We start from the raw sequence: 19,537 nt of genomic DNA, 5'->3' as shown, positions 1-19,537 counted from the left end.
CGTAAAACAACAAACCAAACCAAATGTTTCACTAAAAGAATCGTTTATTCAAGAATGTGTTATGAGACTTAAAGGGGTCTTGAACAGGACTGTCATTTCTCATTTTCAAACATTTCAAAAACACAAATGTATTCCTCCTTTAAACCTCTTCTTAATGTTGAATTATATTTGAAAGAAATTACCATTGCAAAATGTACAATAGCTTTGTCACAGTTCCGTTGCATTTCCCATAATATACGCATAGAAACGCAACGGCATGATAATATCCAAGGGTTTGCCTGTACTGCAATACTAATGTGTTGGTGGGGGAATATATTGATTTTTTCTACATACAATACGTAACGAGAAAGACATGATCCAAACAAAATCGTTATTCTCCCAACACTGTTTAAGTTTAATTCGTTACTATATACATCTAATGTAAAGTTAATTAAAAATCCTGCTACATCCATTTATCATGCCAATAATCTTTGGATAAAACCAAACTATGTGCTGTATTTCTTAAATTTGTTCTGTATATCACGTGTTTACTGTGCACAGTTGGACCATTCACCTGATGAAGGAGTAAGCATATACTCCGAAACGTTGTGTTCCTCATAATAACGAAGTTGACATCCATATATTCTCTTCACAATTGCATGTTGTGTATTTGACCGCTGGCCTACATTCTGACGAAATAAACAACATCTTAGTCTGTGAACTTCAATATTTCCTGGACAGATCAGGCCTTAGTCACACATCGCAGCAGCACATACACAGCGGTGCCATTGTCGCTCGTACCTGCCTCGTGAAGATCCAGGTGCCCAACCCATGTTGACCATTAACCAACTTTGTTGGTGCATGACTTGTATCCCAGTTACGTAGGTCGATGCTTTTGATGTCAGTGGATGGATTGTCTGGGCCAGACTCGATTATTTACAGACCGCCGTCATAATACTGTTAGGTACTGCGTTAAACAACAAACAAAGACTCGTACCTCTCTTGCTAGCACTTAAAGGGGGCGAGGCACGAGCGCCATCTGGCGGCACTGCGAAGGAGTTTGTCTACTGATGATTGGATGGTTATAACAATATTCCAGTATAGTCGGATCGGCCTGTGTAGTGTGATAGAGTTTGGACCAGGAAAACCAGTGACTGAAAACATGAACAACAACCCGCGAGACAAAATGACGTGCTATCAGCACTGATTCTGACCACCCTATCCTCTTTAGCCGTATCTTGCGAGATGCGAAGGACCCAATTGGCCCCGGAATCCTCCATGAGGATATAAGCACAATGGAGTAGAATCGCCGCTTTGCGTTTGTTGCAGGTCCAAAATAAAGGTAAGATCGGATTCATTTGGTTGTGGTATTTATCATGGGTGATCAGACTGAACATGCCTCATCATCGACCTTGGGTTGTGTACGACGACGGCGTGGATTGATGCTCACACTATTGACCTCTAGTTTTGGCAGACTGGTGTCAGCCTCGGAGGTTCATCTCCATTTGATCACTTAAACATTTCTTGTATGTTTCATCAAGGTGGAGACCCGTGAAGATTCGGGATAGAATATGTCTTCAGCAAACCATGCTTGCCGGAAGAGGCGACTAACGGGATCGGGTGGTCAGGCTCGCTGACCTGGTTGATGCATGTCATTGATCCAAATTGCATGAATCGATGCTCATGATGTCCATCACTGGACTGTCTGGTCCAGACTCGATTATTTACAGACCGCCGTCTTAAAGCTTGAATATTGCCGAGTGTGACGTTAAACAACAAACAAACAACAATCCGGTAAACACCTGAATCGATTTTTGAAATTGCGTTAATCCTCCACTCACTCACTCACTCACTCACTCACTCACTCACTCACTCACTCACTCACTCACTCACTCACACATCTTTCTCTTTGATCTGAACTCAGAACCCCAATGTACTGTTGTAGGTTGCTACATATATCACAAAGTTTATATATCAGAGACACGGAGAAATGACTGTATCCAAATGAATGGTGCCATTTGACGTTCAACCCGTGAAGATTCCGGGGTAGAATAGGTCTTCAGCAACCCATACTTGCCGTAAAAGGCGACTTTGCTTGTCGTAAAAGGCGACTAACGGGATCGGGTGGTCAGGCTCGCTGACTTGGTTGATGCATGTCATCGATCCCAATTGCGTGGATCGATGCTCATGATATTAATCACTGGATTGTCCGGTCCAGACTTGATTATTTACAGACCGCCGTCATATAGCTGGAATATTGCTGAGTGCGGCGTTAAACAACCAACCAACCAAACAACCAACCAACCATTTGACGTTCAAACACGTATTTCATCAGGATCTATCAAGGAGGAAAAACTTTATTTATGATGATACAAATTCATGCAAAGGCAGGGATATGTTTTAAACATTTGGCACTCTGTCGGGGCACGTGCTGCCCAACCCCAGAGTGAAATCATCGGGATCCCGACATGCGCAGATGTGTTCTTGGAGAACATCTGTTAACTGTGATGGGTCTGCGCAGTCTTTGACGTCGGCGGTGACCTTCCCCCAGACGTTAGTCTTCCTAAGGTCTTGAGGGGAACGGGTGAGGACGATGGTTTGAATGTCTCCGTACTCACATTTGCCGGCGAGGTTGACCCCCCAGCAGAAAAGGACCACAGCGTAATTGTCGTAGTCTGTGGCAACGACGTGGTGGAAATAGGTAAAGTCCTTGAACCGCCGGGTGCCTGGGCTGTCGACAGTGACGTTGACAACGCGTCGGTAACACAGTCCATCAATGATACTCAAACCTGGGAACCGGAAATCAAATACTGACATTCAGTACATGTGAAGTTCTTTCACAATTTATATTTTAGTTTCCACATCCGATGTTTTCGACACAGATCCCTTAAAGGTTCACTCGCGTTCTAATGTTTTCCCAATCTAACAACTATGTGATCAAGGTTACGGTTGGTTGGTTGGTTTGTTGTTAAACGCCGCACTCAGTAATATTCCAGCTATATGACGGCGGTCTGTAAATAATCGATTCTAAACCAGACAATCCAGTGACTAATATCAGAGCATCGATCCACGCAATTGGGATCGATGACATACATGAACCAAATCAGCGAGCCTGACCACCCGATCCCGTTAGTAGCCTTTTACGACAAGCATAGTCACCTTTTACGGCAAGCATGGGTTGCTGAAAACCTATTCTACCCCTGAATCTTCACGGGTCATCAAGGTTACGGTGATGATGAGTGAGGTTTACGCCGCTTTAGCAATATTCCAGCAATATCTCGGCGGGGACACCAGAAATGAGCTTCACACATTGTACCCAATGTGGGTAATCGAACCCGGGTCTTGGGCGTGACGAGCGAACGCTCAGTGTGTTCGCGTTCAGTGTGTTCTCCTCAGGAAAGTCAGTATGTTGATCAGAACATCGACCTGACATGCATTGTGCAAAATTGAATGCTATGTATTGCTATTTTAAAGCGTACGATATCCCATATGTCCATGATGAATGTATTGCTATTTTAAAGCATACGGTATCCCATATGTCCATGATGAAATGTATTGCTATTTTAAAGCATACGATATCCCATATTTCCATGATGAATGTGTTGCTGTTTTAAAGTATACGATATCCCATATGTCCATGATGAAATGTATTGCTATTTTAAAGCATACGATATCCCATATGTCCATGATGAATGTATTGCTTTTTTAAAGCATACGATATCCCATATGTCCATGATGAATGTATTGCTATTTTAAAGCATACGATATCCCATATGTCCATGATGAATACATATAATAATGTTTTCCTTGTTGAGTATTAACTATTAAAGGCATACTAATTGTTTGTTTGATGTTTGACTCTGCACAGAGCCATATCCCAGCTATATTACAGCCTGAAAATATATGACGTTGGACCAGGCAATCCAGTGATTGACATCATGAGTAATGATTTACGCAATTAAGTTGAGATGACATGCATCAACCAAGCCCGACCACCCGATCCGGAACGGTACATGTTACACTATCGTCTCTACTATCGTCTCTAAATCATCCATTTTTTCAAAGGTGAACATTTTTCTAATCCTACCAGTTACAAATCGTATTTGTTTCTATACGTAAAAGGCGAATATGCTTGTCGTGAGAGGCGACTAACGGGATCGGGTGGTCAGGATCACTGACTTGGTTGATGCATGTCATCGTATCCCAATTGCGTGAATCGAGGTCAATCACTGGATTGTCTGGTTTAGACTCGATTATTTTCAGACCGTTGTCATGTAGAGTGTGGTGTTAAACAACAAACAAACAAACAAACACAAATCATTTAAGCCCGGAAGATCGGTGGTTCGACCCCCTGGCCGCCTGATACTAAACGACATTAACAGAAGGTACTTGATATTAAAGGGATAGAAAGGAGTGGTCAGCTCGGAGTCAGTATAATGTGTCTGGGTTGGGTATTAATGTTAAGCTGGGCATGGTGGGTTAACACTACAGAAACAGCACTACTACAAGCAGCAACACACCCGTGTACCCTCGTCTCGATATGAGTGCGACGTTAAGCCCCACTTCACTTCATCACACGTCACCGTTCAATGCAGCCAAGGTGCAGTTGGCATTGTGATCACCACCATGAGGTTCAAACGACGACGTGTACCAACGGAAATGGTCTTATTCACCTTTGTTATTTACCTTTCATCTTTAGTATGTATATACAGAATAGAACAGGGATCATGCATCATGTTTTGATCTTGTACAAAAGCAATATTTGTAAAAGAACATACTTTTCTTATTTGATAACATCCAAGCTCATTTAAAACTCAAGTGTATATATCTATAGCTGCATACACGTCAGCGTACAACACTCGTGTTCGTTGAGTTAAGCAAAGAGGTCGACCTTCGCCATCTGCGCCACTTTGGTCTTTTCCCCAAACAATAAGCGTGCATCCCTTCATATGACTGAAATACTGCCAAAAGCGTCATTTAACCCAAATCCTTATTGATTATCTGCAAAACGTGTTGCCGAGAGGGTTGGTATACAGTCGATCCCACACGTGTCTTTTGATATTTGATATGTCATCAAGACAAGAGGATGATAATGTATTTGTTATACCAGATTATTCTTCATAATTATTAACAACTACTATTTATCAGTTTAGATGATTACCTTGATGATCATCTTGAAATCAACTCGTGAGAAAATAACAAAATGTTTAAACTGAAAACTAATGAAAATTTTTTATAAGAGAAATAAGTTTAAAACAGAAACTTTTTTGTTGGATTTGAACATTAAACCCCATGCTACTTCTCAGGAAAACAGTGTCACTTCCACAGATGTCGTGTGATGGATCTGTCAGCGTAAGTATCCAGTTTTGAATACTACTGCGTCAAGCCTACTCACCCGCTGCTATGTTCCACCGCCTGGATCCTGGCATGTACACATAGATGGACTGAGTATCAATGGCTCTGAACCCTGGACGGTACGGGAGGTAAGAGTACCTGGCGTACCAGTAACCTTGGAAACGCTCAGGGTTAAGGTCGCCGGCGTCGTTGAGAAAGCTTTGCACACATTTGTCACTGTCCACTGCCAGTGCTTGCAAAACAAAGCCCAAACAGGTTAATAGTAAAATTGAAACTGTTACAGTTTGAGACATGATCGCATCATCCGCTACCCTCCGCGTCTTCGTCTCAAATGAAGCAGACGATACTTAGGAAAACGCAGACGAAAAAGAACTATGGAGCGTTGGCGGCGGTGTCTGCATTTCCAAACATTTCAAGCTGAAGGTAATTGCATTCTGTGAATCACACCGCGTTTCATGTTTTTAGGAAACGTTTCTCGTTAACTGTGAGGTAAATGTCACATGGTATAGAGGACAAAACTGAAGGAGGACAGTCTCGGGTCTTAATAATGTTGACTAAAGTAACGTATTCCCTATAATAAGCGCAATGACCCTTATCCTTTGAACAAGCTTCCAACAGAACATGAGGCACAGCGGTAATAAGAGACCTGGGTGCCGTTGTTCAAAACAACCTTAGCGCTACGACTGTGGTAAGTCTATGTCAAGGTATGGGCGTTACAATCATCTTAGTGCTAAGATCGCGTTGTTTTCTGAATGGAAAACTCATTCACAGTACTGATAAACTACGGTGGTAAAACCTTGCTTCTAAGCTTTTATTTCATCCCGTAAGTAGTAATTGACACAAACATCTAACACACCAGTTACTCCTCCAATCCCCTCTATTGAAACCACTACCCAAACTAGAGGACGCCCTCCAAAGTCACGAATAGAGTGCCCCTGTGTCCCTCAGAAAAGTAATTGGCCATAATGTGGATTTATCCAGTTGAAGTAATGCCAGACCTTTTGAAATAAAGGTTAATTACTCCCTAACAGCAGGAGACACTCGCATACTCATCCTTAATGTTGATGACATAAGATTACACTGGGACAAAAGCATGGGGAGTGGTTTGTGATCATCATTTGGCTTTGAGTATATGACACGTTGAAAACAGATGACCTGCCTTGTGTCAATATTTACATACAACACCTGACGACAAACCTGAATCCTGTTTCAAACCAACTAAGGTATCTGACTTCCTAGGGAACGAACTACCTGAATTGATAGTAATCGAACACGCCTGAACAGAAGTAGCTGACCTATTCTGACCTGAATTACCCAAATAAGTCTTAACTGTACAATTACCCTAGCTGATCCTTCCTAAAGTTACTCCTGTGAGTAACCGAGGAATTATCTGTCAAGGTTGCAGATATTTGTTACTGACCCACCTTCTGTTCATCCAAATAAGTCTTAATCTCAGAACGCACAAACTGCTTGAAATCTTCCAACAAAATTAGCTGCCAACTCTTGACCAACATCCTTCGACAAACACCACCTATCCGACAACGTCACCTTTTCCCAAGCAAGCCAAACACTAGTATAGCCACTGGAACCAGATGCAAGCTTTATAACATATTAAACTATGTGGACGTGATCTAGAGACAGATCTATACTTTTAAGCCTACATATACTAAACAGTATCTACATCTTTCATCTCGTCACCCGAGTCATACAAAAAGAAGCATTCCATCCGCATGATTTTGTCAAATATGTCTACAAGGAACATACGACTTGCAGAACTGAAATCATATCTACAATCCCGTGGATACCCGATTGAACTTGTGGAAGATGGAATGAACAAGGCAACGGCCACAGACAGAAAGACGCGGTTTGACCATCAACATGGCTGACGTGATGGATTCCTGAATACCCCTATAAGACTGACTGTACATCTTGTAAGACTGACTGTACACCCTTAAGACTGTCTGTACACCCCTTTAGAGTGACTGTACACCCCTATAAGACTGACTGTACATCCCTGTAAGGCTGACTGTACACCCATGTAAGGCTGACTGTACACCTCTAAAGACTGACTGTACACCCATTAAGACTGACTGTACACTCCTTTAGAGTCACAGTACACCCCTCTAAGACTGACTGTACATCCCCGTAAGACTGACCCATCACAAGGGTCTGTCCGGTTGGAAAAACCGAGGCTCAGATCAGGCGCCGGAACGGACCAATCAGCGCGCTACGTTTTCGACCAATCAGGTAGCAGGGTTTCAGTGCCGATTCTATAAAAAAAAAAAGAGCGAAGCAGAGCACACCGTCACAGTCCTAGCACTTAATGAGAGATCAACCATGTCGTCTCGATACACCGGAACTGACGTACCCGACTGTTGGAGTGGACCGTATTATTATCTAGTATCGAGATCAAGGAAAGTAATGTAAAACAGAGACAAGCCTTGTCCAGTTTGTTTCCAACGGCCCTTTCCAGGGCCACCCCACTCTCCCAAAAGAACGCTTTCATCATTGCTTTGCCTACCAACCACAAAAAAACAACTCCTCCCTCCTCCAACAATGCCAATAAAGGAAGAAACAACAATAATTGATGTTGAGAAATTAAACTTGGATAGGGCGACTACAGCAAATTAAAATATAAACGCCTTGCAGGTTGGACAAAAAGAAAACCTCTGATTACCATGATAACCTGAGTTTTGTTTATATATTGAGGCCTGTCTTTAACCAGCTGATCAAATAGCCTACAACGTAGATCTACGTTTAAATTTTATTATATTATCTCGCGAATCAATAATCTTCTCCAAAATATATGAGTCCTCCCCCTCAGCCTCAAGAATATGCAAAACAAACTACTTCTTGAGGAAACGGACGTGACGCCATCTTGGGCCGTTTCGAAACAATAGGCGAGGCAGGCCTCAACTCTATGTTCCTGGATGGCCGATGCAAATCAACCCTACACACCACCAGAGATTCAGAATATTTCAACATAAGGGAATTAGTACAAATATAAATCTAATCAAACTTTTATCAAGGAAATACAATTATATTATTTTTCATCCGAAAATCACCCCATCATATAAGCTTCTTTTTTTAGAATACTCAAACATAATTACAATGTATAACCATAGACAATACCTAACTTTTGAGATCAGATATGATAGCCTTGTAATATACATCCCTATTAATACCTAATCAACAGCCAGATTTAAAACTAATATTTGCCTATATGTTAAACGGTATCTTTGTTTCCGTTTAGAATGGGTGACACAACTTGAGATATCCAATAAATTTGAAACACTTCCTAAAGAAGAATTTGGCGTCACACCTTCGACACTTTTGTGCGGAACTTCGCCAACTCTGCTACGTCACAATGCTTCTGTTTTTTTTAGAGAAGTGCTATCTTCCGTCAGTGCGCAATGGTCAGTCAGTTGAACTTCCACACTGACAGAAGTTAACTTTATTAGAGCACAAGGTGGTGAGCACTGGCTTTATTCACAGTGACACTGGCTTAATGCGGGATATTGATAGCCGTTATCTTTGTTTTCCTACGGATTGTTGTGATCACTTACTGCATGCTTATAACATTAGGGACACGTCGGCCGGTGACAGCCGTAAGGATGGCAGGAATGAGAAACAAAGAGGTTCCGCACGCGATTCTAGGACTAAGTGGACATGGCCCACGCAATTCAAATATGGCGGAATCGGGGAAAGCTACGACTTCGAGCAACAGGGCTAGAAAGCTAGGAAAGCTTTTTGGGAATTCGTTAGCAGACTTAGTTTTCTATTACTGGTGGTTTTAGGGTTTCAAACGATCTCCCTCATTCGGATTTATATGCAGGCAGAACTAGAGATGTCACTTATAGCTGGCAGGCTATCACATCGGATTGCCACAGAATTAGATACAGCATCTGGTTGTCATATAGGCTTAAGGCAAGAGTCTGATTTGGTTTGATCTGTACCTAGAGACATTAATGTTTCTGCGGGCGAGGAGTGAGTGAGTGAGTGAGTGAGTGAGTGAGTGAGTATGGTTTTCAGCAATATTCCAGCAATATCACGGCGGGGGGACACCAGAAATGGGCTTCGCACATTGTATCAATGGGAATCGAACCAGGGCCTTCGGCATGACGAGCGAACACTTTAACCTCAAGGCTACCCCACCGCACCCTTGCAAGTGAGGAAGGGGCCATAGACACTGAAACATCTTGACAAAGAGGAAACAGTCGAGGCTGTTCTGTGTGAGGGAGAATGTGTATCCCCACTATTTGTAAGGAAACAGAGGGATAACTCTTACAGGCTCATTTTAAATATTTAAGAGTTTAACATCCAGTAAGAATTAAAACATCCAGTATGGACACAGTATGGATTTACAAGCTTCAGCAGTACAATAGAGGTTGCACAGTAGTTCCCTACTGCTTTACTAAGGAATGCTCCGGCAATGTATCTGTGACAACTTCACAGTTGCAAGAGCTTGGGTTCATTATCCACTCTGATAGTCAAATGTATTCCATCTCAAGATTTTGAATATCTGGGATTGAGTCTGAATTCACTGACATGACAGTTCTACGTACTGAGAGAGGAGGGCATTAGCTGTTCATAATGCCTGCTCAGAGCTGCAGACTAAAACCAAAGCCACCGTTCAGGAAGTCGTACATGTTGTTGGCATGCTCGTTAGCAGTTTTCAAAGGGAGACATTTGGACCATTATTCTACAGAAATTTATCAATGCTTAAATCTCGGCCTTGAAATTAGCAAAAGGCAACTTATGAGCCAAAACATGTGTCACCTCTGCAGTGAGGAATGATCTTGTGGATACAAAATAAGGTCAGGGCTCGACAAACAGGTACTGTTGTGCATGAGCCAAAGTGAGAAGCGGTCCTGATTGCGCCCAACTGGCCCACTTAGCCCTGGTATACGCTACATGTGACTATGGTGATGGACTGCCCGTGGATTCTGCCCTACTCTTCCCACCTACTTATGGTTTTCTTTTTTCAAAAAGGGTGACAATCTTGTGTTATTGACTGACGGAAGATAGCAGTGCACAATCTCACGCAAACATTCAGCATTCCTGTGACGCAGCAGAATCCCAAACAAACTTCAACTTACAGGAGAACAATTCGTATCGTATCATTATAGCGTGAGTTCACTGAGCTGTTGCAAAAGGGCCACTTGGTGTGTTTCATGATTAGTTACCGGCTGTGCGCAAGCATATAACAAAGGCGAATACTATGGCATTGTTGGTCAATATGTTAGATATGCATTGCATCAATATTTGTCCTACTCTACTAGTATTTCGCCTGCAGCATCTTTGAGGTCACGATTGGAAATGTATAGGCTGTATATTTTGGTGACGGTTATCTTCACAATTTGGAATAAGGATGAATGTGTGGCACTGACGGTGGCTGAGGTATGTTTGTTATCTGTATTTTTATGTTTGCATTGACTTCATTGATGTGAGCATGAGATGTGGATGAGTGAAATCCCCCTGCACAGTAAATAGTATTTACTTTGTTTAAAGAAGTACCTTGTTGAGAGAATTTTCAGAATTAATTGAGGGTTTAATCTATATTCCTTTCACATCCGAGGGACTACTTATATATAGAGGTTGAAACCGTGCTCATTAATGATATTAATATGAGAGACAATGAGCGAATTTCAAGGGGAACATGGCAGAATCTGCCGAGTGTCATTTTAATTACAGAATAAACGACGAGTGGGAGTTGTTTATCGTACAGTAAAACACTGTGTTTTGGTGTCCGATGAACAACGTCCACGAGTCGTTTTTTTCTTACGTGACTCTCTGATTACAATCCGACCTCGGCAATGCGGACATGTCGATTTTATGTACAGGGGTTTTTGTACTCTCACAATTTTCACGTCATTATCTGCACCTTTTCTCCCAATAGCGATTGTCGTATCTCGCTCACTTTTGGATGCGATCGTTTCGACCATAGCGTATATCTGCTTAGCCCAGCTACATCTATGGGGAACAACTCACTAGGCACTTCCCTCTAAAACTATAACGTCGTCCAATTTAGACGTCATCAAGTTGCGAGCGTGTTCAAATCTCCAGAAATGACGTCATGAAAGAACAATATTTTATCATGAAATGAACCACTCATCGATTTTCGTTGGTTTTTTTGCGACTATTCGCCTAAGTATCTTATATTTCATATTCAACATTACTGTATTTCATTTCAAAGATCCTACAACTACCATGATATGTACAGATATTTCTTTCTGTAAAACTATATCCACATCGAAACTGATAACTTGAATCTGAACTGAAGTAATACACATTTTATCGTTACCTGTTTCTCCTCCCCGCATACCAGACAGCTGATTTACGATCAGACATGTCGCCTTTATACCTTCGCATAGCTCGCCTTGGGACGATATAAAGATGCTAAACATCGTTCCGTTCATAAATATCCATACCAGAGCCCATGAGCACCCTTCAAGGGGAACATTGCAGAATCTTCTGATTGTCATTTTAACTAGTTGCAATATTACCCAAGTTCATATAATCCTACAACTATTGTGTTTTGTGCTCATGTTTCGTCCTGTAAAACTGTTTACTTGAATCTGAACTTGAGCTTGACCTGAAGTATCACAAGTATTATCCTTGTCCTTCCTCCTCCCAGCATACAAGACAGCAGATCAAGGAAGCAAGGGCAGCTATCCGACGATCCGACATGTCACCTTCATACCTTCGCATTACACTGCTTGGACAGCCGATAGGTAGTGTATTTCATTGCAGTAGCTTGGTTTTGTGGTGTACGCTTCACAGCGTTTGTCGTAAAAAAACTGTCACTATGTCTTTTTCTGTGACAACTGAAACTATACCTATGTTGTGCCTACTGAATAAATGAATACTTTATTCGGTGCAGGGTTCACCAGTATACAACTACAGTATTACATAATAGCATAAGAGGTAGCGTCACAAGTTTAGGGGAATGTTTAATTCACCAAGCAATGAAGTGATAAGCTATGTTCAGCCTGTACCTGTGTCGTAACAACTGTAATTATAGATGTGCCACCATAATTGTATTTATGCTTGTTCCAAAATGCTACCACGTATTTTCCAGTAACATTATGGTGTAAGTTTTGCTAGAAATCTTATTTATTGGGGTACTTGTACTATTGTTGAACATATATAAGTATATCAAAACATGCATCTTCCTACTGTCTTCCAAAAGACAAACACGAAACTTTGCATTGAGTGTTTTTCGGAGACGAATACGATTTTGCCCCACTGAACTTGTAGCGTTGTTGAGACTATTTACTTTATTAATTTTATTCAAGTACTATTTTCAACTCTTTGCAATCATGACTCTAAAAGACTTATTGTCCCGTGTCCACGGATTTGAAAACGTTATGACACAAGGCATACGAAGATAGTCATGTTACGTCATTAGACATGATAAACAAGCCTCCATCGTATATCAACTGATGAGTGAGTGAGTGAGTTGGGTTTAACGCCGCTTTTAACAGTATTCCAGTTATACTACGGCGTGTCAGCTTAATGTGGGAGGAAAGCCCGAAGTGATGTAGGTCTCAGACGTTTACCAGTTCGGTGAAACCCACGAGCACGGGTATGGTGTTGACAAAGCTAGAAACATAATCGGGGCGAACCGGGATTCGAACCCACAATCATAGGTTTCTAGCATGCTCAAGAGACGCAACTCTGCACAGCGAATCGCGGCGCCTTAGACGAGTGGGCCACCCGTGACCCCTATCAATTGATGAGGTAACGTTTAATGTTACACTACACAGTTGATTGTTTGTTCTCAGGAAGGGGGATAGTTGCTGGCAAGGATTTTGCCCCAAGCGATTTCATTACCTACTACCATGGTAAATATTGTGTAAAGAAGCCAATAATAGACGAGTACACCTTTGAACTGCTTTGCGACGGTCGCAGCTTTTGGTAAGCGTTTGAGTTGTCTTTCCCCTCTGAAAACTAGTAATACAAATCTCAGTTAAAAATGCCCCTAGATGGATTGTATCAAAGCAAGGCAGTATATTGCACCAGCTCTACATTATATAATGAAAAGTAAGCCTAATCCTAGAACGTCTCAGATGTATAAGTGTATTGTCCGGCCTAAGATATTTTGTGTATTTTCATATTCAAATTGATGCTGCCACAATCTGTTACTGTTTGCGTGTTTTCTTATTGGACGGATCAATGCTTCCTAGTATCATTTTTCAAGCTGTAAAATTTTATGTATTTTCATATTAAAAGGATCGATGCTTCCCAAGAAGATGGATCCTATGGTCGTCTCATGAATGATGAGTGGCGTAACCCAAATGCTATGGCAAGATTACTTTTTGCGGACGGGCGACCTCACATTGCCTTTTTCGCTCACAGATTCATCACAACTGGTCAAGAAATTCGTTTCAACTATAATTATAATAGTGATTTTCCATGGCGACAGGTAATTTGTGGCTTTTTTGTGTTCAAATTAATACTTTCACTGTTGAGGTGTATGGACAAATCATTTGGGAAAGAAAACAATCATTAATAGCATTTAACGTTTAAAAATATATTACCGCGTGTGGATTAAACTTTAATTTAAAAAAAACTAATGTCTGATACATATAAATGTGCTATTTCTTTAAAAGGCGTCATTGTCGTGTTTCTCATGTCCCACCGCATGCAAAATTCCCTCCCGCAGAAAGAATACAAATATTATATATTCCTAAATTTCAGCATTTCTATCTCGATTCTTGAAAACAAATATCAAGTTTATAATTAAAGCGTGTTTTGAAACCCACCTTCGTATATATGAGGGGCAGTATGCGTTCTTAAACTGCTCAGTTGAAACTTGAAATGGAAGCAACTCTTTGCTGCATTTTTTTCCGTGTTTTGTCAAATAGAATTCGCTTCCACTCTAGTTCATATATAAAGCAGGGAGTGGTGTTGATGTTTGAGAAAGCACCTGGGTCTGGCAATCACACAGGCGGGCCTCTGTCATATTTGTGAAGTTTGAGGGTGGTGCTACCTTGTCCGTTAAAGTAGACATAACTTACTACCAATTTTGAAACCCTCCGGCCTACTATCTTTGGTGATTCACTGAGCGATAAGAGAGTTAAAGTAACTTTGTACCTCAAACAGCTTGCCTCTGAACCATCACATCCTGTCCAAGCTTCCCTTCATCATCCTGTACGGATAGTTTTCTTGCAGTGAGCCAATTTGATAACATTTACTATTATTTCGTCTATTTGTACGTATATTTTGTTATTCCGTACTTCATACAAATATATATAATCGAAACCGTCAGGGTAGTCAAAACTTTCTCACTGTTAAACTATAGACAAGTGCGTACTTCGATCTACTGTCTCATTACAAGAAGATACAAGACATTCTGATTTAAATATTTCTTTGCAGAAACCTAAGTTGAATCAGTGCTTGTAATAATAAACAGCTGAGTTGTCCTATTTTCGCTCATCTGTGAAATTCTGGGAAACGATTAATATAAATTTCCATGAAAATATGGTAGGAATTTATTGTATGAATGCTTTTCAAATATGAAATCGGTTCCCCTTTGGAAGGGATATTTTGCATTTCTTTGTTATAAAATTTAAACTTTATTGAATTAGGGAGATCGTGCTCATCTGCCATTCTAATCTAATAAATATAAACATATTGAATGATCTATCAAGATGTAAACCCGTGTAAAAAGATTTTCAAGACAAAAGTATCCCGTTTCAGTTCGCCCGAGACTTCATGTCAGACGATACATATTTATTTTAAAATTAGGATGATTTCTGAACTGATTCGAACTTTTTTGTGTGCAGTTTTTATGACTTGAAATAGGTCAAGGGAAAGAATGTTTTTAATTACAATATGACTTCATGTGCTTGTTGTTTTATATCTGCATGTGCTTTCCTCTTAGATCCTTTTCCGAAATGTTTTTACGTTGAGTATTTTCGGTTTCAACTTGCGCTCAATAGTAGACCAGACATATGTTTAATTTGATATTTGGCACACATCGTCAAAACCCTTTGGTTTCACATTGTTAGCTTTGACCATCTGATGCAAAAGAAGTGGGACACCCAAGTAGGTATCAATAGATTACATCAAATTAAACCAAGTATCGGTTACACCTACTTGGGTTGTCAGTCCAGATTTGAAGAGGTCATAATACGACGATGTCGTATTGGCCATAGCAGGTATACACATGAGTATTTGTTAAAGGGTGAGGATCCTCCATTTTGTATCCCTCGTGATGAGAGAATCAAGGTCAAGCATGTCCTGCTTGACTGCATTGATTTTGCCATCACAAGGGATAACTATTTCAAAGTTTCATTCTTCAAGGATCTTTTTAATCTTAGTTATCATTTAATCATCGTTTTTTTAAAGGAAATTGAATTGTTACATACATTTTGAATAATATCTACTGTATATAATTTGTCTGTTTTAAAATTGGTTGAATAAAATTAATAACTGAGATTGTTAGTGGCTGTATCCTCAAAGGGGGTTGAAGTAGTGTAAAATTATTGTCCCCCTGAGAGGATATGTAAGACCACGTCTTTCATAGTATATTTCTTTGTACCACACTTTTAATCGTAGCATCTGTGTTATTTTAATGTATGCTAACTTTATCAATAATCGACAACAGCTGAAGAGTGATGTAAATCCGGCTGAGGTCCATGCAGGTAGCAAAAGTACTGTAAGTCCCCATGGACCATAGCATGGTGGTCTACCTATAAGCTCCTGGCGATCTATAGCCTCTTTTTATCTTGTATCGTTATGTATAGTGCTCTTCTCTTTTATAATTCCGTACCAGTTTTATATCTTTTTCTGTGATGAATCTAGTAATTTTACTGTCCTTCGTTGACAGGTTTTTATGCAAGTTTTCAATATATATATATTGTGTTTAACTATTGCTAGTCACGATATGGCTGAAATATTGCCCATGTGACTTAAAATTTAACTCACTCACTCACTCACTGTTAGCTTTGACCACCTTCGGCCATAGGGAACCTCCTATTTTACTTGGGTTTTTTTATTTTTTGCTCATCCGCCACTCATCCCCCTCCCCGGCAACCCTTGGCGACGAGAAACACAAACATATGTAAGGAATCCCTAAGGAAGGCCAGTTTATGTATGTTTATACAGTGAAATCAGTGGCCACTCGCTTTCGTTTTCCGTACGTAAGCAATTGGTGGATTACCGTAAAATGGGAATTGCTTAAAATGTTGTTTGATATACAACACTTTTTTTTATTAAGATGTTAGTCTGTAATAACAGTTACTTCATACTAGCGTCAGATGGACTATATCCTTAAAAACCCGCGATGGCCCGAGTTACACATATAATGTAATAACATACCAGCAACCCTCTTAATACCATTGTGTAGTTTGATGTGTGAGGTTCAGTCATCATCAGCTCATAACAAAGGCTACAAAGGAAGCATTGGACTTGAGGCTTATTTGGTAATCGTCACAAAATGAAGTAGCAATTGAGTAGTGTTACTGTAGGATTCACCGTAGACCGCATACCAACTTATCCCTCCGCTAGTAGTGTGAACATCATGACCGTCAGTGACAAAGTTTTTTAATAATTAACATACCCCCTTAAAAAAAAGAAACGCGCAGGTAGAGGAAGAAAATTTGTGTACCTAATAAAGTCGATATATGTAATTTGATATCATAGAAAAAAATATGAAATTTTGGAGCTCGATAGTCACATGTTGTCGTTGGACACAGGCATTGAAAACTGTTCATTGTCATGTCACAGAAGGTTGCGCTGAACTCAGTATCTCATGTGACCACCCCGGGCAGCAATCACGGCTCTGCATCTCCTCGGCACTGACTGGATAAGTGTACGAATTCTGCGCCATTCTGCTTCTAACGCATTATGAAGGTAGTCTACCGTGACACCAGATGTGTTTGTTGGAGCGTTGTCCTGTTGAAACAGCTCCCTCTGGCGATCAATGATTGGAAGAAGGTGAATTTTATTCATGTAGCGATTTGCTGTCAAATGTCCCTGAACCACAACCAAGTCAGATCTCGTGGTGTAGGATATGACACTACCGCCACCGAAATTGTCGAATTCACGTACACAATTTTGGCCAAAAACGTTCATTTCGACGACGATAAACGCGTTGTCTTCCATCTCGCCGGTGAAGAGAAAATCGTGATTCATCGCTAAACCACACTCATCTCCAGTTTCTCAAATTCCAAGGCTTTAAGGTATGGCACCAACGCATGCGTCGCTGTCGATGGATCTGTTGCAAAACAGGGACGATAACTGGTCTTCTGGATTGGTCTGCAGTGGAATTGAACTGTGTGTATCGGCCCCAAAGGCGGCAAATTGTGCTGTGGTGGACGTTGAAGTGGCGTGCAACAGAAGACTGCGATTCTCCTCTTCGGATATGTCCTGCGGCGATGTTCCGATCGGCAACGCCGAGTCTCAGCATTTTCCAACTCGAAAAAATGTTGACAATTGAATGACAAATTATTGGCTTATGCTTGCCTTTTTAAAGCCACTACCACGAGTTACGAATGCCATAAGTTGCACGTGTATTTTGCTTTACTGTTTTCCGCAATGACATTTTTTAACAAGTGTGAAAACAGTACTGTTTAAGACATTGACAATGGCTGCGTTTGAAAGGACCGTTTGTCGAATATCAGGCCACCAAAGCTTCCAATAACATACATCTAATTTATATACCGGATGTTTTGTGCAGTCAGGTTCAATGAACTACATACTACCTGTGCGTTTCTTTTTTTGAAGAGTGTAAATGAGGTTCAATTTCTGATATCGGTCACGACTGTCACCTTTTCCTCCCAATGCTCGTCGAGATAATTATTGGATGTCATATCCGAACTAAAACCAGCTCATGCATGTAGAATATGCTTGGCAACAATAAGAGTCAGTGAGTTTCATTTAACACTTTGAGTAATATTCCAGTTTAGTCAGGACGTGTCAGTTCAATGTTGGAGGAAGGCCCAAAGTGATCAAGGCCTTAAACGTTTACAACTTCGGTAAACCCCGCGTATACGGGTATGGTGCTGACAAACCTGGAAACATAATCGGAGCAAAACCGGGATTCGAACCAACGATTATAGGGTTCTGGCGATTCCACGGCAGACACAACTCTACAAGTTACAATACCATGTACAAAAGGGTGAAAGTCTCAGTATATATAATATAAGTATGGATTAATACCGCGTTGCGTTTTTGCGTTTAATTTTCACATGTACATCCGTAATATTTTATAATTATTATTTTAATATTTCAGCCATCGAAAGTGCAAACCAATCTTTGTATTCAAAGGACATGGTTGGACCTCCTGAAAACGACCTTTTTTCCGGTTTGCAAAATGGATAAAGAATTGTAATTTTCCATATTTGTTTACTGTAGTAATAAATCAGTTCAACACTGAAATATTTCGTTCTCAGTGTCGTTGTTCTGCTTCAGTGTATGAATGTCCAATGTCGGTGTACTTTTTTCAGCACCGACTGCAGTACCTATAAATAAGACCTACAACTTCTACACGAGATAACGCTTGATCTCATTCATTCAGAGACCTCGCTACATTGGTTGGTTGGTTGGTTGTTTTACGCCGCACTCAGCAATATTCCAGCCATATGACGGAGGTCTGTATATAATCGAGTCTGGACCAGACAATCCAGTGATTGATATCATCAGCATCGATCCACCCAATTTGGATCGATGTCGTGTTTCAACCAAGTCAGCGAGCCTGACCATCCGATGCAGTTGGTTGCCTCTTCCGACAAGCATAGTCGCCTTTTACTATCTTCCCGAGGCAACAGAGCTAACTGACGTTAAAATCCCAGTTTCCACCCTTGCCGAACTAGGCTGGAATTCCTGGGCTCTATCGTAGCGCCACCAGTGACTATTAGGAGTTATGTCCCTCTATGCCTCTCCTATGGACCATTTAGATTCCACCTCTCGTATCACTTGCTTTTGCTTCACACAAAATGGCGGCAGTAGTTGTGTGCAGTAGTTTGGGACCGATCCTGGCTTCTGATTGGTCGAGAGGGTTTGTGACGTCACTTCCGGTTTCGGTTTGGTCACGTGACTGCGCATGCGCGCAGGGCATGATGGGAGGTGCGTGTGCATCCAAGATGGCGGCACATCCGTTTCTGGTGGCGTGCGCAGCTTCAAGAGGACGTCACATCCGTTTCCGGGGAGGAGGGAAAACCCGGAGAGGCGGTCGTAAAAGGTGAACGGATCA

The 19,537-nt window shown here is 41.0% G+C and overlaps 2 protein-coding genes across 2 annotated transcripts; one reads left to right on the top strand and one right to left on the bottom strand.

Moving 5' to 3' along the window:
• Positions 1 to 2,322: 2,322 nt before the first annotated feature.
• Positions 2,323 to 5,653, bottom strand: LOC139464032 (uncharacterized). Its single transcript, XM_071245547.1, has 2 exons — positions 5,375 to 5,653; positions 2,323 to 2,768 (listed from the first exon to the last, which is right to left on the bottom strand). Exons 1-2 carry the CDS (start codon positions 5,625 to 5,627, stop codon positions 2,380 to 2,382), a joined length of 642 nt encoding a protein of 213 aa, XP_071101648.1. The 5' UTR covers positions 5,628 to 5,653; the 3' UTR covers positions 2,323 to 2,379.
• Positions 5,654 to 10,653: 5,000 nt separating this feature from the next.
• LOC139464037 (N-lysine methyltransferase KMT5A-like) lies at positions 10,654 to 18,676 on the top strand. Its single transcript, XM_071245553.1, has 5 exons — positions 10,654 to 10,734; positions 11,972 to 12,068; positions 13,122 to 13,254; positions 13,570 to 13,762; positions 18,578 to 18,676. Exons 1-5 carry the CDS (start codon positions 10,654 to 10,656, stop codon positions 18,674 to 18,676), a joined length of 603 nt encoding a protein of 200 aa, XP_071101654.1.
• The last annotated feature ends 861 nt before the right edge of the window (positions 18,677 to 19,537 follow it).

This window comes from Haliotis cracherodii, unplaced genomic scaffold, assembly GCF_022045235.1.
Source record: "Haliotis cracherodii isolate W230 unplaced genomic scaffold, xgHalCrac1.p SCAF_16, whole genome shotgun sequence".
In the NCBI taxonomy this organism is placed as follows: domain Eukaryota; kingdom Metazoa; phylum Mollusca; class Gastropoda; order Lepetellida; family Haliotidae; genus Haliotis; species Haliotis cracherodii.
Note: the sequence above shows the minus strand (reverse complement) of the source record. Positions and strands in the feature narration are given on the sequence as shown.